This window comes from Vipera berus (assembly GCF_964194415.1).
Source record: "Vipera berus genome assembly, chromosome: 2".
Lineage (NCBI taxonomy): Eukaryota > Metazoa > Chordata > Lepidosauria > Squamata > Viperidae > Vipera > Vipera berus.
The window spans coordinates 169,498,418-169,522,122 of NC_138203.1; the positions used below are offsets into that span (position 1 = coordinate 169,498,418).

Consider the following 23,705-nt stretch of genomic DNA (forward strand, 5'->3'; position numbering starts at 1 on the left):
GTTAAAAGGCCCAACCTGTCCCTCTAAAACAAGGGATCTCAACTTTTTAAGAACAGTGGGCAATTTACCAATCTGAGGATATGTTGTCAACAGAAAGATAAAATAGCTAAACTGAGACTTATATGGTTGTCTATATGGTGTACCATTGGTCAAGATAATTTTTTGGGCGGGCAACATGGTGTGATCAGCTCCAAACTCTCATTTACCAAAATGTGATAAGATTGTTCCTTGCCACCCTCTCTAGCCCCTTCCTCGTTCCTAACTCCCAAATATTTTTGTCTTTTTATGCCTTATATTTATAGAAAACAACTGAAAATCATCCCATCAAAATAAAGACTTTCCAAATTAAGTCAAAAATCCAGATTCCCTCCAAAATAAATCCTCATACAGATAAGAGAAAAGTTCTTCAGAAGAATAAAAAATGACCTCAGAAGAATCAAACCACATGAATTAAACTTCCCTAATGATCTTCATATATTAGTGTTGGTTGTTTATATGATTAATGACTGAGAAGATCCACCTTTTTTCTACAGTTATTTAAATCTATTGCACAATACAGGACATGAATCTTGAAACAATGTATATTGAACAATAGGCTGCTGAAAACATCAGGTAGAATTTAATTTCACTTGCTTCTTTGCATTGGAATAAACTACAGTACATATAAATCCCTTCTATATTACCAAACGAAGCAGAGTAGGAGTTGTAATAAACAAAAGGATTCACCCAGGAGTCTTACTTCTTACCACATATTTAATGAGATATCTGAAAATTGCTTTGATATCTCTGGATTCATATTCTGATTGCCAATGAATACAGAAGGATTTGTGTAAGTATTGAAATAAGAAAACCTATAACAAGAGACTATCCAATACCTCCAGCAGACTTCAGAGACTAGCAACTGTTATCACAATCCAAAATCAAATTGAGAAAAATTAAGTTTAGAGCCCTCAGGAGGGTTCCTGCCTCCTGGATACGACCTTTCGCCCTTTGTTCTATCTCCCTCGAGGATGGGCCCAATTGTTGGGACCCTGAGAGATGGTTGGGCATAGATTTGTTGCTTGATTATCTTTTCCAGAATCTTCCAGGTACTGAGGACAGGCCGATAGGCCTGTAGTTTCCTGGATCCATTTTTTCTCCTTTTTTGAAGATGGGAACTACATCAGCTCTTTTCCAGTCCTCTGGTAGTTACCCAGTGCTCCAGGATATTTGAAAGATATATTTCAGTAGACTTGAGTAGACTTAACTATAGCAGTGGTGAATGTACCATCTGAAGGATCAGACTGGGGACAAATCTTCCTGGAGAAAATCTGTCAAGGGTTTGTTGAGAATTGACATTGAGTTAATAGCACATAATCAATCAATTCAGTAGGGATAGCTCTTCGCTGGTAGTTCAAAGAAATACTATATTCTGTTCAGTATATAAATAGTTAAGATGGTTCAAATGTCCACCAGAAAATGTAACATATGAATGCAACACACTATTACTTCACAACTAATTGAATATATCAGGAAACAATATAGCAACTGCAGCCCCAACCAGCAAAAATATCAGTCTAATTTCTTTGAAAATTATCTCGTTTCGTACTTGCTGTTTTAGTTTTCTGCAAGCTAATAAAAATATGCCTCTAAGATATTTTAAATGTATATCTAACTACATAAAATATTGGTATGCCAATCCATACTGGCAAGCATTGATTCTTATGAAAAATATTCCAGTGATCACAGTTCAACTGTAGTTCTCTACTTAGTATACAGTGTGTGGCAAGTTCAAGTTTGCCTTTGGGAATGTAAGAAACAGATTTAAAGTGGCTTATGAATCTGGTCTGCTTAAACTAGTTAAGCTTAAATAAATGTGAAGGTAGCACCACTTGTTCAAAAGAAAGACAGAATAATGAATGTGTCTATAGTCTGAACCATGAGTTAGCATGAGGCTCACTTTCAATTATATCCTCTTACTGTTTCTAGTTTGGAAATATAGTGAGCTTCCACCATACAACCATGTGTTTGATTCAGCATCCTGGCAGAATGTTCAGATGTCACTTTCATCTTTGAAGTTCAAAATTCCACCATCAGTCATAGTACAAAATAGAATAGAAATAATAAGAACAAATGATATATTGACTTCATTAACAATTTCAACTGAGCACTTGTAGAGATCAAGAAACTGAACATACTCTGTTACAGAAAATTTCCTAGGTGCTTGCCCGGGCTTTTTAAATATAATCTAGCTACTTCTCTCTTGCCAGTTGAAGAACTAAAAGTACTAAACGTGAATCTTTTCAGATACACAAGATTAGGTACCAGTGACTATCAAACTGTTGGCTAAGCAAAGATCTCAACTTCCACCAGCATTTTCAGAGGTGAATTATCTCAACAATGAAGTTGTAAAATTAACACAATTCCCAGACAGAATCACTGTCAAAATGAGGAGGAATTCCCAGTCTGAGCAAACATTTGGCCGTGTCTTCTTTAAGAGTTATAGAATGAGGGGTTTTGCTAGGACTGGTGATAGGAAGGAGAGAAAACATGTCAAGTGTGGTAACATTCTCAGAGAAGAAATGAAAACTGTAATGTGTTTTAGAAAGACCAGTTCTTATGAGGCAGCTGAACCAGGTTCTCCTTTTCCTTGCAGAAAGACTCCTAGACATTGTCCTTTTCAAGGGATAATATCCACACACACCCTCCTGCCCCCAGGAATGTCAGCCTGAGCTTGGATTTTCCACTTTCTCCTTTGGGGCTACGGTGTCCGCCCCAACCCAGCCAACTGGCCTTTTGTTAACAAGCGCGTCCAGCCGGGAAAGTGATTGATCATCAGGGAGAAAGGCCAATGCTTTGATGGGTCGTTTAACAATTTCAATTAAGCTGCTCAGCATTCAAAGGCAAAAAAAAAGAAAAGAAAAAATGTTGGAAAAAAAGGAGACTTTTCCACAGCTATTGTGGGCAAAGCTCCTATGGCAACTTAGCAGGGTCAAAAAGGCCTTCCTTATAAAAGGTACAAGGTTTGCAAAATGTATTATTTATTTATTAAATGTATGTGCCGTCCATCTTGTCCAGAGATGACTGTTTTCCCTTTCTAGCTGAATTATCAAGAGTTGTGATACCACATTGCTCTTCTACTCCATGCACAGCTAGATATCATTTTTGCCCCTCTTCAATAAAATGTTGCCTACAAGCCCCATAAGTTTATACAGTAATAGACATCGTGACCCATTTGTAGACCTATATCTTTCAAGCCATGCATTGCTTAAGAATATGTCCGCTGAATATTAAACTACACGTTCTCAAATTCCTGTCGCTGGGATTGGCACTTGATTCTTGATTATGTGCAGTGACTTTTTTTTAGATACATGAGATCCCCGAGGGCTGATCAGAAAGACACAATTCTGAATCCATTGAGACAGGGAAAGGGTTCTGGCAAGGATTTTGTTTTTTAAAAAAGGTCATCTCATCCTGTCTTATAGAAAGAGGCTGCTGCTGGCTGCCTCCATGGCCAACTACATTTACAAGCCATACAGCTCATCTGAGGTGTCTAAACTGGATACTTATGGGTGAGAAAGGCCCTTTATCACTGGAGAGCCCACCCAGCAACTGCTCAGCCAGGAAGCCTGAGAAGGTGGTGCTCAAAATAAACACAAAGGGAGTGGCAGACCCCATCAACTAGAAAGGTGGGTGCAGGAATTCCCCTTAGAATTGAGATGAGAAGGGTAGCCTCATTTGGGCTGGGTAGGAGCTGATCCTAAGGAGAGCAGAAAAAGATGGGAGGTGAGTAGCTATTGGAGGTAAATCAAGGGGAAAACATCTTTTCCTCCTTCCTTTCTTTTTCCTCTTCTTTCCAAAGTCTAGAGTCTGGCCTGCCAACTAAGTAGGCTTACCAAGGAACACCTTTGCTTCCACAGGGCACTTTCCTGAGATGCTTGGGCGGCCATTACAATCCTCCCACCTCTAAAACCTTGCTGTAAATTTGTGAAATTTGTACTGATGGCATCAGCTGGGAATAACCAACCTCCTTACCAAATTATTTCTTTAAAAATGAGATTTCATTGTATATATCAGGAACCAGCCACTTGCAACTCAAAAGGGCCTTGGCCTAGTTTCACATACCCTCAGCCTAATTTGAAGAGTCCTTTGCAAACAAACAATGGATCTCTCAAAACAGGTATTGCTCTTTCTCAATAGCCAAAGAGTAAAAAAAAAGGCCTCAGAGAACGAAAATGCAGGCCACATTCAAATTTGATTGTGGTCCTTTTCACCACTAGCAAGTATTGCAGCTCTCACCATATTAATCTTATGGGAATATGGTCCTTAGCAGAAAAAAAGACTGCCTAACCTAGCTATCAGCAATTAGATAAGGGGGATTGAAGGTATAATCCAAATTTATTTGTGTCTATCCCAGGAGAGATAAAGTGTCCCAATATGTAGGACATGCGTCAGCAAGCTTTTTCTTTGAAGGCACTGCTTTTTCTGCTTTACTTCTTTCTATGTAGAACTAATATTTTTCCGTATACTCATTATTCTTTTTCTCCAGAAGACCTGCTATAGCTCCCAGGATCTGCTTTCACCCAGCAATTCTTTAAATAGTTGGTATCCACACAGTAAACACTAACAACTTTGCTAGGAGTTGTAGTTCCTGGTAAGGATGGCATTTGTGAAACTGCAAAACAAATACATATAGTCCTTGATTTAGGACTGATCATTTAGTGACTGTTTGAAATTACGACAGCGCTGAACAAAGGGACTTACAAGCCCTATCCGAAATTCCATCCACTATGGCACCCCCAGGGTCACATGAACAAAGTTTGGGTGCTGGGCAATCCGATCATCCTTACAGCTAACCACAAAGAAACTGAAACAACCGTTGTCTATCTTCCTCTGTCTCCTGGCCCACTGAATCCTGACAGGCCTTGGGCCTGCTTCCCTACCCTGCTGAGTCCAAAACCCTCCTCTCCATCCTGTCACAGTTCAGTCACTTATCTTGTCTGTATGTCTCCTTCAAGTTGATGCAGTCCTTGAACTCTCTATACAGTACACAGGTCACATGGTGCCGTCCTGGAAGCAGGAACCATTTTGGGAGGTGGCCCCAATGAATTGTGGCCACACCCAAAATGGGGCCCACTTCCAAGATGGTACCATGCAGCCTCCATACTATACAGAGAGGCCAAGGGGCAAATCAGAAATCATCTTTGGGAAGAAGAGCCAGCCAATCTGCCCCCCCCCCCACCGGCCTGTCTATAGAGTACAGAGGCTGCGTAGCACCAACCTGGAAGTGGGTGCCATTTTGGAGTGACCACAATTTATTTATAGTGGCCACTCCCAAAATGGCATCCAATTCCAGGATGGTGCCCGACAGCTTCTGTATAGGAAGGCTGTGTGGCAATGCAGCTGCTTCCCAAGGAAAAGGTCAGTGGACCAAGCCATGATGGTGGGACCTGGTGAAGCGGAAAGCAGGCCTAAGGCTACCTATGCTGCGGGAACCCCACAGGATAGGAAAGCAAGCTTAAGATCTGCGTGGATCCAATGGGGTGGAAAGTGGAGCACAGGATGCCCCAGGGGATGGGAGAGGCCTGAGTCAGGTCATGTGTTATTTGGGAAGGTGTTACAGTGTGGGCCTGCGCTAGGCCTCCCAGGGCTTGCCCCCATGCCTGAGGCATACCATGCTCTGCTTAATTATCATAATGGGGAAAGAGCGACTGAGGTTGTTAAACAGCGTGATCACATGAATGCCTTGCTTAACGACCATCTTGACTTGCAACGTGGGCAGCTTAAGAACTTTTCTTATGGATCTCTACTTGCAACTTGTAATGGGCAGGTTCCCTTATGGTTATATGCCAAGGACTACCTGTACTGGAATAAATCCATCACTCATACTTTATTTGCTTCCATCTTCAGCCAAGCAGGTGTCAGAGATGCTTCCTGAAGTTTGCCTTTAAAATCTTATGCAAGTCCCTTATATCTGAGGCAGAAAACCATCTATTTATAAAGCCTGGAGCTTGGTCACCTGCTGATATCCTTTTCCCAATATTTTAAGTATGGTTTTTTTTAAACACAAAAGCTTTATTTCTACTTAATCTTCTTTCCATCTGAATTTTCCCAATATTGAACAGATGGCCAAAACATACACTCCCAAGTAATTTATTCTGATTAAAAGCAAAAGTTAAAATTAGTTTTCGTTTAACATATTGCACATTTCATATTTCAAATATGCCCCCCCCAAATAAAATGATGCAGTTATTATTCAAAAAGAACTCCAAATCCCAGCACCCACACCTTCCCTGTCAAATCCATAATAGGAAGATAGTTAACAATAACACCATGAGCTCATGAAAGAAAAACTGGAAGTCTCCAATAAAGGTAAAAGTAAATGATACGCACCTATTCAAGAGGAAGAAAAGAAAAATACATGTTGCATATGTAAGAGCATAATTCAAATATAAATATACTTTACAACAGTGAGGAAGAATATGTTCACATCACTTCAGTGCCTGCTAACCCTTCTAATCAGCTATTAAGTGACGATGGGCAGCTTAAGAGCGTTTTTTATGGTTCTTTACTTTTAAATCAGGCATGGACTGGACAATCTTTCCAACCAGGAAGATTCCAGATACCGTATATACTTGAGTATAAGCCGACTCGAGTATAAGCCGAGACCCCCATTTTCACCCCCAAAAACTGGAAAAAGTTCGTGACTCGAGTATAAGCCGATCCGCCGTTCTGCAAGCCTCCGCCGCCAGCAGAGGCTCGATCCGCCATTTTGCAAGCCTGAATACACAGGAATACCCTGTGTGGCCGCGGCTCTCGGGGAAGCCCTGGCTGTCCGCTTCCTCGTTCCACGCTGCCATTCGGGGCCCGCGCGTTCCCTGGGCAAATCGCGGCGCCCAGCAGGCGAGGAAACACGCCCGCTCCAGTCGCCCCCCCTTCCCTCAGGAGACGCGAAGCAAGTGACCGCCCGGAACTTACCGAGGACTTGCGCGCGGCCGAGGCTTCGGTGCTTCCAGGATCGCGCGCACCTCTCCCAAGCCGCCGCCGTCCGGAGACCTGCCGAAGTTTGGGGAGATTTGGGGAGGTGCGCGCGCACCTCCCCAAACCTCCCCAAACGTCAGCAGGTCTCCGGATCTCCGTGCCTTGCCTGCCTGCTTCTTTCGCTCACCAGTGCTTTCTCTCCCCATCGCTCACCCGTGCTTTCCCCCCCCATCGCTCACCCGTGCTTTCCCCCCCCATCGCTCACCCGTGCTTTCCCCCCCATCGCTCACCCGTGCTTTCCCCCCCCATCGCTCACCCGTGCTTTCCCCCCCCATCGCTCACCCGTGCTTTCCCCCCCCATCGCTCACCCGTGCTTTCCCCCCCCATCGCTCACCCGTGCTTTCCCCCCCCATCGCTCACCCGTGCTTTCCCCCCCCATCGCTCACCCGTGCTTTCTCTCCCCATCGCTCACCCGTGCTTTCCCCCCCCATCGCTCACCCGTGCTTTCCCCCCCCATCGCTCACCCGTGCTTTCTCTCCCCATCGCTCACCCGTGCTTTCCCCCCCCATCGCTCACCCGTGCTTTCCCCCCCCATCGCTCACCCGTGCTTTCCCCCCCATCGCTCACCCGTGCTTTCCCCCCCCATCGCTCACCCGTGCTTTCCCCCCCCATCGCTCACCCGTGCTTTCCCCCCCCATCGCTCACCCGTGCTTTCCCCCCCCATCGCTCACCCGTGCTTTCTCTCCCCATCGCTCACCCGTGCTTTCCCCCCCCATCGCTCACCCGTGCTTTCCCCCCCCATCGCTCACCCGTGCTTTCTCTCCCCATCGCTCACCCGTGCTTTCCCCCCCCATCGCTCACCCGTGCTTTCCCCCCCCATCGCTCACCCGTGCTTTCTCTCCCCATCGCTCACCCGTGCTTTCTCTCCCCATCGCTCACCCGTGCCGCCCCGAAAATGCCGCTGCCGCTCGCCCGCTTGCTCGCTTCCTCGCCCGGGGACCAGCACCAGCCAGCCAGCCCGCCGGCGAGAAGCCCGGCCCGGAGGTGAGGGGAGGGAGCGGAGTCGCTCACCCGTGCTTTCCCCCCCCCCATCGCTCACCCGTGCTTTCTCTCCCCATCAAAGATCCTTGGAAGTAATGGTTGGAAAAGTTTGCAAGTCTTTGGGAAAGTTCAAGAAGTGAAAGGAATACCCTCCTCTTGAAAGACCAGATAAGGCAGACAGGGAGATGAAGAGTTCAACCGAGTTTCCTCTTTTGTTCAGGCATCTGCACCCGCTGCTTTTAAACTCGCCTGGCGCTGCAACGGCACCCGTTTTCCCCGGCGAGTTTTCCCTACCTGGCCCCTGCAGAATCGCGGCGGCGCCCCCGGAGAAGCCTACCCCGAGGCTGCGGCCGATTTTTCCTTCTCCTAGACTCTGCCGCCCAGAGCGTTGTTTCTCCCCCTCGTGCGTGCATGGGATGAGGCGAGAAACCAACAGCCTGCGTCCGTCTCTCTTTATGTATATTTCTGTATATATCTTATCTCGGGATCTAGACCTTTCGAAGGAGAAGGGGCGGCTGGAGTTCGTGAGTTGCTGTGGGACCCAAGGGTTGGGGGAAGAGAGATGGGAGGGAAAAGGGGAGAAACCTGCCGCTGGCTAGTTCTTTGTCTGATCGGGGAGCCTGAACAAAAGAGGAAACTCGGTTGAACTCTTCATCTCCCTGTCTGCCTTATCTGGCTTTTTGAAACGCACCACCGGCTGCTCCGTCCAGAAGCCCAGATTCGGGAGGGCTGCTTGGCTTCCACTTGAGCCCATCTATGTCCGCGGGCCCCCCCCCCACTACCCCTAGACCTCCGCCGCCGGCGGAGGCTGGATCCGCGCTCCGCAGCGGCAGGGCGCGGATCCAGCAGAAAGAAGCAGGCAGGCAAGGCACGGAGATCCGGAGACCTGCTGATGATTGGGGAGGTTTGGGCACCTCCCCAAACCTCGGCAGGTCTTCGGATCTCCGTGCCTTGCCTGCCTGCTTCTTTCTGCTGGATCCGCGCCCTGCCGCCGGCAGAGGCTTGCGGAGCGCGGATCCAGTGTGGGGGGGGGAAAGCCCTTTAGCAGGATTTGCCTGCATGCCGGCGGAGGCTGGATCCGTGCTCCACAAGCCTCTGCCGGCGGCAGGGCGCGGATCCAGCAGAAAGAAGCAGGCAGGCAAGGCACGGAGATCCGAAGACCTGCTGAGGTTTGGGGAGGTGCCCAAACCTCCCCAATCATCAGCAGGTCTCCGGATCTCCGTGCCTTGCCTGCCTGCTTCTTTCTGCTGGATCCGCGCCCTGCCGCTGCGGAGCGCGGATCCAGCCTCTGCCGGCGGCGGAGGTCTAGGGGTAGTGGGGGGGGGGCCCGCGGACATAGATGGGCTCAAGTGGAAGCCAAGCAGCCCTCCCGAATCTGGGCTTCTGGACGGAGCAGCCGGTGGTGCGTTTCAAAAAGCCAGATAAGGCAGACAGGGAGATGAAGAGTTCAACCGAGTTTCCTCTTTTGTTCAGGCTCCCCGATCAGACAAAGAACTAGCCAGCGGCAGGTTTCTCCCCTTTTCCCTCCCATCTCTCTTCCCCCAACCCTTGGGTCCCACAGCAACTCACGAACTCCAGCCGCCCCTTCTCCTTCGAAAGGTCTAGATCCCGAGATAAGATATATACAGAAATATACATAAAGAGAGACGGACGCAGGCTGTTGGTTTCTCGCCTCATCCCATGCACGCACGAGGGGGAGAAACAACGCTCTGGGCGGCAGAGTCTAGGAGAAGGAAAAATCGGCCGCAGCCTCGGGGTAGGCTTCTCCGGGGGCGCCGCCGCGATTCTGCAGGGGCCAGGTAGGGAAAACTCGCCGGGGAAAACGGGTGCCGTTGCAGCGCCAGGCGAGTTTAAAAGCAGCGGGTGCAGATGCCTGAACAAAAGAGGAAACTCGGTTGAACTCTTCATCTCCCTGTCTGCCTTATCTGGTCTTTCAAGAGGAGGGTATTCCTTTCACTTCTTGAACTTTCCCAAAGACTTGCAAACTTTTCCAACCATTACTTCCAAGGATCTTTGATGGGGAGAGAAAGCACGGGTGAGCGATGGGGGGGGGGAAAGCACGGGTGAGCGACTCCGCTCCCTCCCCTCACCTCCGGGCCGGGCTTCTCGCCGGCGGGCTGGCTGGCTGGTGCTGGTCCCCGGGCGAGGAAGCGAGCAAGCGGGCGAGCGGCAGCGGCATTTTCGGGGCGGCACGGGTGAGCGATGGGGAGAGAAAGCACGGGTGAGCGATGGGGGGGGAAGCACGGGTGAGCGATGGGGAGAGAAAGCACGGGTGAGCGATGGGGGGGGAAAGCACGGGTGAGCGATGGGGGGGGAAAGCACGGGTGAGCGATGGGGAGAGAAAGCACGGGTGAGCGATGGGGGGGAAAGCACGGGTGAGCGATGGGGGGGGAAAGCACGGGTGAGCGATGGGGGGGGAAAGCACGGGTGAGCGATGGGGAGGGAAAGCACGGGTGAGCGATGGGGGGGGAAAGCACGGGTGAGCGATGGGGAGGGAAAGCACGGGTGAGCGATGGGGGGGGAAAGCACGGGTGAGCGATGGGGGGGGAAAGCACGGGTGAGCGATGGGGGGGAAAGCACGGGTGAGCGATGGGGGGGAAAGCACGGGTGAGCGATGGGGGGGAAAGCGGCAGCGGCATTTTCGGGGGCAGCGGGTGAGCGATGGGGGGGGAAAGCGGCAGCTGCATTTTCGGGGGCAGCGGGTGAGCGATGGGGGGGGGAAAGCGGCAGCGGCGGTTGTTGGGGGCGCAGCAGGCGAGGCAGCTTCTCTCAGCAGCCTGTTCCGAACGAACGGACAGTTCTTTTTTTTTGTTGACTGGAGTATAAGCCGAAGTGGAGTTTTTCAGCCCAAAAAGTGGGCTGAAAAATTCGGCTTATACTCAAGTATATACGGTAATATAGTCCTCAAAGAGAAAATTGTTTTCTTAGGTAGAACTTATATCCTGCTGCTCTTTCCAACACAGTTAACAGTTCTGGATTGATAAAAAGAAGTATTTTATACATTATGAATCACCATAGAGTCATCTCTTACTATTGGTCTCTATATACTGTATAACCATAGCCAGTTTGCCAAAAGCCACAGAACTGCAGCTAATTTACTGTTGACCCAAGTGAAAGCAAAATATCACGTTAGGGTGTAAGGAGATACTCACTACTTTTGGACACCTTGATCTTTGCTACCAATTTCTGCACACCAGGTACATCCTCATTTTTCACAGCCTGGATCAGTTCCTGTTCTCGCCCCATGATGAACAAGGGCACTGCTCCCAATTTATGAAGCCATCCAGATGCTCCGTGTGAGAGATAACTACTCAAGAGGAAGTCCCCAAAAATGGTAGGAGTAAAAAGGCCAAGAAACAAAAATATTTTTAGACCTCTCACAGTACATTAAAAAATAGTCTAGTAATGATAAATACCACTGGGCATTAAATAATTTGGTGCTTAATGACTGGATCCCAGTTGTGGGGGAAAATTGGGAAGGAAAAATGAAAAATGAATAGGTAGTAGCAACAGAAAGAGTGTTATATTTAGCTGCTGTTGCTAAATAAGAGCATTTTCTCCAAATCTCCAGTTCTTCCTAGGCAGGTAGAGGTTCGTCTCAGGTGGTAGGAATCCTCTGTTTCTCCACGTCAGTAGATGTAGAGTCTCTGCAGCCAATGCCTGAGTTGTTTCTCAGATACCTATGAAAATAAAAGTCAGAATGAGTTTTTTAAAAAAGACTTATGAATCACTGGGATAAAGGTAGTCCTCGACTTATAACCACAATTAGGACCAACATTTCCATTGCTAAGCAAGTTGGTTAAGTGAGTTGCACCAATTTTATGATCTTTTTTGCTATGGTTGTTAAGAGAGTTAATCCTGTTAAGTAAATCATGAAGTCATTAAGAAGAGAATCCAGCTTCCTCACTGATTTTGCTTATCAGAACTTGGCTAGGAAGAGTGCCAAATGGTGGACACATGACTCCAGAAAGCTGCAACTGTCCTAAATACATGCCAAGCACCTGAATTTTGATCATGTGACCTTGGGGCTGCTGTGATGGTCATATGTGTGAGGACTGATCATATGTCACTTTTTTCAGTGCTGTTGTAATTTTGAACAGTTGCTAAAGAAATGATTGCAAGTCAAGGACTACCTGTATTGTACTAATATAAATCCTGGATTACAAGCAACTTGCTTTTTCAGTTCAAGTACAATTCAATACTAGATAGAACAGGGGTGTCAAACTGCTGGCCCGCAGGCCGGATGCATCATAGCGAAACTGCGCCCACCCCATTGCCGGCAATGGCAAAAAAGTCGCAATACGTCAGGACTCATCACGTGACATTGTAAGTTTGACACCCCTGAGATAGAATATATTTTCCATGAAATGAATGTTTCACTCGGTATACAACAGATGAAGGGGAGAGGATGCAAGAAAGAAGTAGCAGCTGGGCTGAGAAATCTGATTTCCCAATTACCGGTACTATAACCCTCCCTTAATCTTTATGTGCTTTTCAAAATATTGACCAGAACTATTTCATGGATATTTCCTCTTAAAGACTTGACATCTAGGGGCTTTCTCTGTTAACATAAGCCAAAATCAGGGGTCTCAAATGTCTGCAGAAATTATCTGTAATATTATTAAGTATCTCATCAATGATATAATTGCAACCATATGCATTGTTAAATCATAGGTAAACAGATTTCATGGCCTACACAGGACCTTTTAAAACAAAACAAAGCAAATATCCATCAACTGGACTTATGTATTCGTACACCGGTTCAATAGTGAGAGGTATGCTCAGAAATAAAGACAAGTTAAGTTCTATCTCTGAATACACACCCAGTTGGCAAAATTTGTTCTGTTTCAGGTTTTTCACACAAAAATCCAATCATGATGTTTTTTTCTCCTTCCAAATTTAAAACAAAGAGACAAATGAAGTTGTCCACATTGTTAAGATGAAAGAAATGGTAGAAAACAGAAAGCCAAACAATCAGAATAATTACATTTCAACTTATTTGCAATGGAAGACAAAATGTCATTCTTATTGCTGCTTTACAGCATCAGTAACTGGAAACAGTACTGAACAATATATTACTCTATCTGCCTCTTACAATGTTATTTGTGTATGTGCACCTTTTAATAAAAAAACAAGCACAACATTCTAAGTTGGGCTTAAACTCGCTTCTGAACAAAGCCAGGCTTTACTAAAGGATGTTGTAAGTAGATTGCGAGCAACATCTATAATTTATGAACAAGAGAATTGAAATGGCCTTAGCATGTTGTTCTAATGCCTGTTTATTGAATATACAGTGCTATTTCTCACTCATGCACAATGCCTTACTATATCACAAACTCTGAGATATAGGAAATCTGGGAAAAAAGAAAGTCCCTTTGGGCCTGACATTAAAAGCTGTGAATTAAACATTAAAGGCTAGAACAGCCTTTCCCAATACAGATCTTACCAGTTTAAACTAGTAATTCTATAAAGTATGTCCCACCCCCCCTATACAGCCAATAGTAAATGATGTTTGGAATTGTTGTTTAAAATAGAGTTCCCCAACTTTTCTGCCTTTGAAGACTGGCAAAGAGGGAGGGAGGGAGACAGTCCACATGAGTGACAGGCACAAGCACCCAGTTCCATTCGCACAAGTCGTGGGCACATGCACCCACCACTCATGCAGATGGAATGTGTGTGCATGTGTTTGCCCACTGCTTGTGCAAGTAGGGATGTGGGTGTGCCTGCCATTTCTGTGGCCCAGTTCCGAATAGCTCAAGGCTGGTAGTGGCCCATGATCTGGGGATTGAGTACCCCTGATTTAAAACATCAGAAAGATCCTAACTTTGAGGAAGCTACCCTAGAAAATGTGAAACATAAGACACCACAAATAATATTTAGCCAATAGTTATTGCAACAAAAATAAAGGGGTACCAGGGAAGTTTTATGTATATTTTTAGGGCTAAAATATACCTAAAATACCTTAAAATAAGGAAAGGCTTCAACAGAGTATTGAACTTTCCTTGGAGATATTCATATAAAGATAAAAGCAATGCAGATGTCATCATACAAATAAAATAGAAAGCAGCTACGGTAACTGTATTTATTCAGGTACTTAGAGAATTACCATTAGAGTTGTCTTAATTTCTTTTCTACCCTGTCCTCTATAAAGATTATGGATTTGATGTCTGAAATATTAAACAAACAGTACTGAATTAATCTGCCTTTAACCCTCCAGTGTGTATTTGTTTGAATCTACTGCCTAACAATTCAATGCAATGAGACATGTGCAGATCTGTACATTGATGAAACAAAACAACCACTTCACAAACGCATGACACAACATAGGAGAGCATGACAAGATTCAGCATCCATCTGCATTTGAAAGGCAGAGGTCACTCTTTCAAAGACAGGAAAGTCCACATTTAGATAGAAAGGACCACTGGTTAAGGTAAAAGAGGCCATTTATGTTAACACTGAGCCTTCTCAACAGAGGGGAAGGGATAGGACAAGACCTATCTCCTGTCTACAACACAATCCTTTCAGCAGTTCCAAGAAGATTCCTCCTCCATTTGCACTCTGTATCGTTCCAATTTTAGTATATGTGCTGCCGAAGCGAGCACCATTTGCACTCTGATACAGGTGACCCTGATGGCACAGATAAACCCTCAAGTGGCCTCAAGAGTTCTCAGGGACAGTGCTAACGACCAGATGACTGCAAAGAAATATGATCCTTTCAACCGCCCCCCCCCGCCCATCTTGTCAGAACTAACCCTTTCATTAGCTCACCATCCTGCCAGAACTGATGAAGCTTCTTGGATTAGAAGCAAAATGTTTTCTTCTTCTTCCTCAAGGGAAAAACAGTCCAGTTGCCTTTTGGAAAAGTACCTTTGAGACACGATAAACAACCAGCTACTCTTTTTCTAACCATCTTCTCTTGTGTTTAGGGTGGGGGTAGATTCCCATTCCATTATTAATATTTGTTTATTGATCAAATGATCTAATTTGTCTAGACCAGACATGTCAAACACAAGGCCCGGGGGCCAGATCCGGCCCACGAAGTGGTTTCATGTGGCCCGCGAAGCCATCCTGGAAACAGTGAGGGAATGGCCCCCACTGCCTTGGCCCTGGCCCAGAGACCCTCCTTCTGCCACAGACCCTCAGATCTGTCCCACTCCTGCCCAGGCCCCCATCGGCACCCTTGATGCGAATGTTGTAGAGCTGGCCACACCCACCCAGTAGGCCATATGCACTCTAGCCACGCCCACCCAGTAGGTCACGCCCACCCTGGCCACACCCACCCGGCCCCCTGAGGGCAACTGCAATGCTGATGTGGCCCTCAATGAAATTGAGTTTGACACCCCTGCTCTAAACCATAATCTAAAAGGATTGTGCATCCATGCAGGAAAAATTAGAGGCACATATCTTATTGAAACACAAATCAAAACCCAGATGTGTAGATTTGCCAATCTTGCATTTTTCTGGTCTTGTCTGAACTTCTGAACTATAATTCCCACTGTCATACCCACAAAGGCAACTGCTGTGGCGGCTGGCAATGATGAGACCACTTGACCATTGATGGAGGATCTTAACTTGGGAAAGGCTGTCATTGTTTATGGCAATGGCTCTTTTCAAACAAGAAGATTTAGGAAGGACAACCAGCAACCATTCCTCATTTCTTGACCTCATGCCATCTTCTTCAAGGTTACTCAAAGGCCTATCCTAGCTTGCATAAATAAAAAAGAATTTTAGCTCAGCTTGATCCATTCAGATAGTAGAGTGTGGAGGAAGTATTGCAGGACCAAAATTGTGTTTACATTGAAAAAAAACACAAACTGCAGCACTACAGTAGTTTTATTACTCCTTCCACTGTTAGTAGACACTGTTCATAGTCAGTAGAAGCCTGTTGGGCATGAGCTGAAACAGAAGTGAGGGTAAGGTATGGACTCTCTTCCTCAAACAGTAGTAGCCCAACAGCATTCTTGTTGTCGTGCATATATAGCTTATACTTTCAAATAAGGTATCCAGACACAGTGTTAATGTTCTGTTTATAAATTTTAAAAATGCAGGGATTATCTTCTGAGGCACACCAAACACATACAGCAATGGGGAATTACATAACAGATTGACAATCTGGTCTGTCCTTTCACTATCCCAACTGGGATCTTTTTCTAGGCAAGATTTTTTTAAAAAACTACCAAGACATAGCTGAGAATTCATTGTTTTTCTCTTCTATGCAGAAGAAAACAGAAGCTCCCTTAATCCACAGGAAAGCTCTCACAAAGACTCCACTCAAAGCATTTCCAGCGGCTGTGGTTTCTTCAGATCCTGTAAGATGACTATGAAAATATGTTTACTGCTTGGCATAGCTGTCACCAACAATGGACCTTCTTCTTCTTCTGTCTCAAAGGGAGCTGAGTGTTAAGGGCTTGTGGCACATAAAGCGATAATAACAGGAATAATTAGGAAGGCTCTGAAGCAAACAATAGTTAAGTTAGAGGGGTTGAACATTCAACACACCAGCATCCTCCTCTATTGAATATTCCAAAATCAAGCAATGGTCTGGACTAAATATAGTATGTGTGGGGGGGAAACATTTAGAACAGACTGCTGGACTTGGGCCAGGGGGTTTCTCTGGCAGGACACTGCTTATGTTCTTATGTTCAAAATGGATAACATAGGACAGATAAAAAGTCTGCTCATGCTTTTCACTACCCTCCACCCACCTCTTTACAAGGGAAATTAACTTTAGGAGGCTACAGTTGGAGTGAAGAACCTTTAGGAGAAACTATTATTTAGCTTTCAGAAAGTATTAAGTCATCAGACGATAAGATGCAATAAATAAAAACCAACTTATAAACGAATGCCTTGAACCTAAATGGAACCTCTGTGTTCAGAGAAATCTCTCTCTAAATAACAGACAGCAAAAGCAAACTATGCAGGGTGGGGGAAGGGATGCTGAATCCCTAGAAGCATCTGACTAGCTCTTGTTAGAAACAGTAAAGGTATAGACTTCTTTGAATCAACTAAATTCCTGGTGAACACATGTGGTTATCATGGCAACAGTATGTAAATGTTTGCCATTGCCTTCTTTCTCAGTTTCCCCCCCCCCTACTTCTCAGCTTTGTCAAGAGTCTCGGGTCTCCCACCCAGGAATTAACTAGGTCCCCCCCTCCCCAAACACACACACTTAACTTTCTGAGCTCAGCAAAGTTGGCTAAATGCTGCCCTTTGCTATGTCAGAATGTTGCACGAAGTGGAGCTTGCATTTAGTTCCAGAATACTTAACATTTTTAAGTGATGCTCAGTTAACTTATGATAAGAATCTATACAATGCAGATGTTAAGCAGGAACTGATGTTTGTGTATGAAATATTTTAACACACTTGCTATTAATAAAATGGTAAATCACACAGGGCCACTGCTCTAGCACTTTGTACTCTTAGCTTCTTTCCATCATCTAATAAACTTGTTAGAAATAGATAGGACTCAGAACTCATTCCTACAGCAGGAATCTCAATGTAATGTTGTTGTTGTTAGTTGCGAAGTCGTGTCCGACCCATCGCGACCCTATGGACAATGTTCCTCCAGGCCTTCCTGTCCTCTCAATGTAATAGATCTATCTTATTAATTCTGAAGGGAAGTGTCTATATCTATTACCCTGGGATTTCAAATATATGTATGTGTATACACATATTGTCCCCAAGTTAAGAACGTCTGACTTAAGGACAATCCCTAGATACGGATGGCCTGCCTATTACTAAAAACGGCAGACAGCGTTCTTTCCTTGAGCCGACAAAGCGCTGAAGTGTGCAATGCTTTCAGGAACTGCTGAAGCCGCACATTGTTAATATACAGCCTGTTTTCAGTGGTTCCTGAAAGCATTGAATGGAGAATGCTGTCCGCCATTTTTAATAATAGGCGCTCCATTTGTAAGTACAAGTTCCAACACAAATATAAATTTGGATTACAGAGAGAGTTAGGAATGAGACTCATTCTTAACCCAGGGACTGTATGTATATATGTATACAGTATGCACATAGAGAGCCAGTGTGATGTAGTTTTTGGTAAAGGTGCTAGACTAGGAAGGGGCAGGCCAGAGTCTAGTCCTCCCTTAAGCACAAAAGCTTCTGGGTGACCTTGAGCCAGTTATTCCCTCTCAGTCCTAATCAGTGTCAGGCTCTGCAACAAGCTGGCTGATAAAAAAAAACCTCTTGTTGCTTCATGCTTTATAGCTTTTCTGTAAGAAACTAAGCAAGCACACTGCAAAATCAAGCAGACCGTGCAAAACAAATACAAGAAAAGCAACAACATGTAACAACATACCCATATCTACATCTATATAACTAGGATGTGATCATTCCAAGCCTGATACAGGCAAAATGAGTTTCAAAGTGGCCATAGAATAGGACTACTAGCAGCAAGATGTTCAGAAAGTGGAAGATTTGCCAAATTAATCCCTTACTATTAAGCATAGCTTTGCCTATAAAAAGTTAAGCAAGTAGAACTGACACCCGTTTGTAAATTCCACCTTCCTCTTTTGTTTTCAGGAACTCAAGGAATTTACTATAGTACCTGGGAGAGGAAAGAAAACAATCTGCATATTTAAAAACACTCACTACACAATTGTTATGCACCTCCTGTGGTTGAACACTCACACTGAAAACAGGTTCTATAAATAATTTTTTGTTCACCTGTCCCAAGATAAGATCTTAGGTATTACATGCCAGGCACCTTTGATATAGACTGAATAGGCCTCATAATAATTCATTGTACTATACGTGTTTCAACTTTGAACAGGACAAAGTCTTCAGAAGACTTTTTCTAACTTCCCTCAGCTTATCTCTTCCCCCGTATTTATTATTTGGCTCAGCCAGAGTTGTTGAGAGCTTGCAGTATACAAGTTGTTGTTGTAATTCTCCAGTTTGCTAACTCATTAGCTTGGTTCAGAAAACATGCTAACTCTAAACCCAGTTTAATAAAACATAATTATTGTTTTCTCTGACTAAGCTATATTCAAGCAAATGCCACGTGTATGGCATGGTTCACTCAAGAGACTAATAACTTCATGCCCACACTATGCTGGAGGGCTAGCTGATTGCAAACACCAAGATCTTTTGTCTCAAATGAGGTGGTTTGTACTGCATATATGGCTATGTTCATGCTTGTAGGTCAAGAGGAAATTGGCTCACTTTGAAGCAAGGCAGGCAAATAGGCTGGCTGGCTGGCTGGACATAGCAGTGGTGGGCAGGGGAAGATTACCAAAATTCTGCTTCTTGAGCTGGTGGGTGCTCCAAAGACACTGAAAAGGACAAAGGACTCAAGCTGTGTTCCAGACCTAGGAAAAAAGGTAAAGACCCAGAAGGCAGGAGGCCGGTAATATAGACAAATTGCAATGGGGAAAAGAATTTGGTTGGTAGATTGGCCAACACAGGAGTATTCAGGAGGAAAATCAGCAGATCTGATAAATTCAATTGGCGGATCAGTCAATGGAAGTTGGCAACAAACTAGGAGGCTTGGTGGCTGGCAGACTGGCCAGTGCAAAAATGTGGGTTGGATGTTCATGAGAACTTTTAATTGGGAGTATCTTCTCTTCAGTTAGCAGACTGGAGGTATTCAGGTTTTTAGGCTTGGAAAACATCTAGAAGAGCGTTGGGAAGTCTGGCCATCAGGATCAGCAGCTGGAGCAGGTGTTAGTAGCAATGAGAGATATTGCCAGGGCAGCAGAGAGCTGAAGCGTGATCCAGGTGAACGGGGCCCCTTCTTACCTCACCAAAGAGAGGAAGACCGCAGCTGGGTGGTCCTTTCACTGCAGTTAGGGCAGCCAATTATCTGCAGACCCAGTCAGGGAGAAAAAGAAGCTGACTGGGACACCATCCGGGCCACCAAAATAGCATTTATTTATTTTTATTTATTTTAATTCCATTTATATCCCGCCCTTCTCCGAAGACTCAGGGCCTAAACCTAGTCAGGACAATAAGAGAAATTCCTAGTTGGGGATAACAGAGAAGCTCACTCAGGGGGCTACTTAGTAACAGTAGAAGGACAGCACATACCACCACCAATGGAAAACCAATCTGGCCCATAAGCTAGGCAGCTGAAATCCAGGTTGTGTACTAATAAGCCCAGCAGTCCATCTAGAGCAGAGCCAAGCTACCTGCCTTGCCAATGACCACAAAGTTTGAGCAGAAACTAGAAGTCGCCCCAGCAATAAACCAAGCCAGCAAAAGCCTACAGAGCAGTGGTGGCGAACCTATGGCACGCATGCCAGAGACGGCACTCACAGGCCTCTCTGTGGGCACGTGTGCTGTCGCCCCAGCCCTGCCTCCCCCCGCAGCTTCCTCACTAGCAACCCCCCTGAGGAGAGCTGCCCCAAGCACGGCCTGTATGGAGCAGCGCAGCCAAGGACATGGCAGCCGGGCAGCGGGGACAAGACTCCACCCTCGCGGCCCTTTGCATGCAGATGATGCTGTGGGGTGTGGGCAGAGGACGTGGTCAACATGGCACTGCTGGGCCGCCTGAGCGAACTGCTGCGGTGGGCCATGGAGGTGGTGGGTGACCATGTGGGCAGGCGGGGCAGGGGGGCAGAGCGGGGGTAGTTTTGGGGCACTCAGTCTCTAAAAGGTTCGCCATCACTGCTATAGAGTGATGTTCAAAGTGCAGCCTGGTGGTATCACCTACAAGGAAGGAAACAAGGCTAAGGACAACAAAGAAGGGGGGGGGAAGAGACAACCTTGTTATAGGTTTAAAGTGGCAGGTTGATCTAGTCCAGCACCAATTGCTCAGTGAGCCACTTACAAGAGGAAGCATAGGAACAGAGAGAGGTGGGAAAATCTACTTTCCCACACTCAACTGTTTTGGAAACAACCAAGGTCAAACCCAGCCTGCTACAGATTAGCAGTGGTTGGTCTGAGAACTGAACAAGAGGTAAGAACTCTAAGAATCCCAGGGAAGGTAAATCTGAAGGTAACTGACAAATCAGAATGTGAAAGGAAAACAACCTTTTGCAGCCAATTTTGCTTAAATACTAGGCACCCCTTAGGTATTTAAAGGGAAGAAAACAGTTTTGCTGTATATGTGACTGTTGCAATATAAAGCAAGGAGAAAAAAACCTGTGTGCTGCCTGTGTGCGCACCATCCCCCCCAAAAAAAACCTGTCATACTCCCTTGCGCCCCCCCCCCCGGCTTTGGCTAGTGCATTGTGCAAATTCGGTCATTGAAAACATCCAAAATGTGAAGAAAAAACACTGCTGCCTAATAATTGGCAGGGTGGGATACAAACACGAGCCTCTGCTTGTTCACTCATGAGCTCCAATCCACTGGCCTTGCTGCTCCTTCTTTTCATCAGAGGGCACCACTGGGTGGCTGGAGCTAGAAGATGAGCCTTTTCACCAATACTTTCAGAACTTCAAAAAGTTCTGAATTATTAATGCATTGGCTAAATTTTGTCTGCATCTGTTTTGAAAATTTTCTGAATGGGAAGACAGCAGCTGGCAGCAAGATAGCCAGGGTCTAAGGCATCACATAAGCAGAAACTGAACAAGCATTTTGTTAAGCATAAAACTTAGCAGGGGCACTTAGAGTCTGACTAGCAAACGGATATAAAACATTTCGTAGTATTAGCTTTTAAAGATGTATCCGAATACATTAGTTCTGTAATATTTCAGATTTGTTCCATACCTGCTCATATGTCTCTAGCAGGACCTGATATTTTAAATCTGTACTAGCTATCTGTTATATCCTTTTAATTTTTTTTAAGTCAAGAAAAGGAAAAAGGGAAAAACAAAAGCAAGAAGATAGGGTTTTAACCCAGACTTCTGACTGAAACTTTCCATCCCATCACTATCTGAGGCTCCTGTGTACTTACTGTATAACCTGTTTCCTTTGCCCCTTTACAAGACCATTTCTCCTTTCTCTGGGAGCGTCTATGGAGATTCTCAGTCATCTAGATCATGGTTGTCCTAAAGGTGCTTTTTCAAAAGGGCAACTGGGCTTTGTTTTTCCTTGAAGACAGCAGTCAGAACTGAAGAAGCGTCTTGGATGTGGAGTGAAGTGTCTTCAAGGAAAAACAAAGCCCAGTTGCCTTTTGAAAAAGCACCTTTGGGACTGTCCTCTGGGAGAAACAAACAGACAAGCATAGACTTTATGAGAAGTGGGGAAAGGCCCTGCAATAATTCAACAATACAAATCTTTTCTAGTATTAGAAGATTAACATGCTCCTCTCTCCATTGCCTCAGACTTCCTCCAAAGTTGTAATGAACTGATGAGTTCTTTACAATCTTTGCTCTGAACTTGGCTCCCTTATAAGCTAGGTAAATCTAAGACCAACATCTTGCCTCATCTGCCAGTACTGAAGGGATAAAACAGCATCTTTACAATTTGCCGTAAGAGATTCTTCACATCTGAAACCAAAAAACAAAACAAAAAAACCCCCCACAGACCCTTAGACCAGGATAGGGGTGCCCAGAGGAGAATTCCCATAATCCACAACTGTCAAGGTCATTGGAATCTAACCTATTTCAAAAGTAGCAAGCTGGGCAAAGAAGAACAGAGTTTATTGACACGGCATTTGACCTTTCAGATCTGGTTCAGATGCAACAGAATAATCTGAATGATCCAGTGGGATCATTCTTCTTGCTTATTGGGGACCAGGGCTCTCCCACACTGAGATTTATAATGTCATCATTGCAAAAATATTGAATTGTATGGGGATCCGGAAGATATCATCTTCCTTTTGTAACACCCTTGTGTTTGCCTACCACTGCTTCATCTTTTTTTTTGCACCCACACCCATCCATTAAGAAATTTAGATGGGTTACCCGCACAATATCTTTTGCATTGAAGCACCCTTGATTTAGGAAAGGAAAGAAAAGAGAATTGAAGAACTGAGAAACAATTTATACAAACATGTGATTCAGACTAGGTTTTAAACTTGGAACCAGTTGATTGGTTTGAGGATTACTGCTTGAACAAACTTTCACTTGTCCCACAACTGAAATGTAGAATATTTAAGATGACAGAGGAGTTTGTTAAACTCAGAGGAGCGAGACCATCTTGAGTCTTAATGCAATGTAGAAATTGCCCAGCAGTCCACCCCTGCCATTATAAGGCACATTCCCAAATTAATGTGGAGACATGCCTGTGTGTACAGTTAATTAAGAGAGAAGATGCATTGAGCTACAAAAATCATGTGAGAAACAGAAAACAAAAATTAAAAATTAATTTTAAAGATGCTACAACAAACTTTCCCTGCCACAAAAACACCACACACAGTAGGGTGAATTTGTATTATCTTTACTGTTGGAAATCAGGCTAACAATGTACAGATTAGAAAATTTCCGCTTGGAATTAACTAGGTGATTTATAAAAATCAGCCTTGGGTTTAACTGATTGCAAGAGATAGAGCAAGCTCTCTTTCGTGTGAGAAAAATATGATCTTATCTCATAAGAATGTGTTGCTGGCTTACACATTGGATATTTTAGTGTTCCTTCTTGAAATCTTAAATACTCCAAAGACCACATGGATCATTTACTGACCCTCAAGACAAAATCACCTGATGCTTTAGTATATGAGCTAGGTTTTTTATCTGGTGTTAGTATTGCCCATCTCCACAGCAACCACTCAGCTATGATCAAGATGACAAATGAATTGCTCATCCAGATGAAACAAGATCTGGCTCTATATTGGTAGCTACTTTATCACCTGCATTGCTATCTTTCCAAACA

At 45.0% G+C, this 23,705-nt stretch overlaps 1 protein-coding gene across 2 annotated transcripts in view; it reads right to left on the bottom strand.

Annotated features, from left to right (window-relative positions):
- The window catches only part of CASKIN2 (CASK interacting protein 2), a 114,867-nt gene that overhangs the window by 86,831 nt on the left and 4,331 nt on the right, over positions 1 to 23,705 (bottom strand). For both annotated transcript variants that reach the window (XM_081320406.1, XM_081320405.1), the window contains exon 2: positions 11,154 to 11,681. In XM_081320406.1, coding sequence (XP_081176532.1) covers positions 11,154 to 11,247 — 94 coding nt within the window. In that variant the 5' untranslated portion in view covers positions 11,248 to 11,681. The remainder of the gene's footprint in view (positions 1 to 11,153; positions 11,682 to 23,705) is intronic.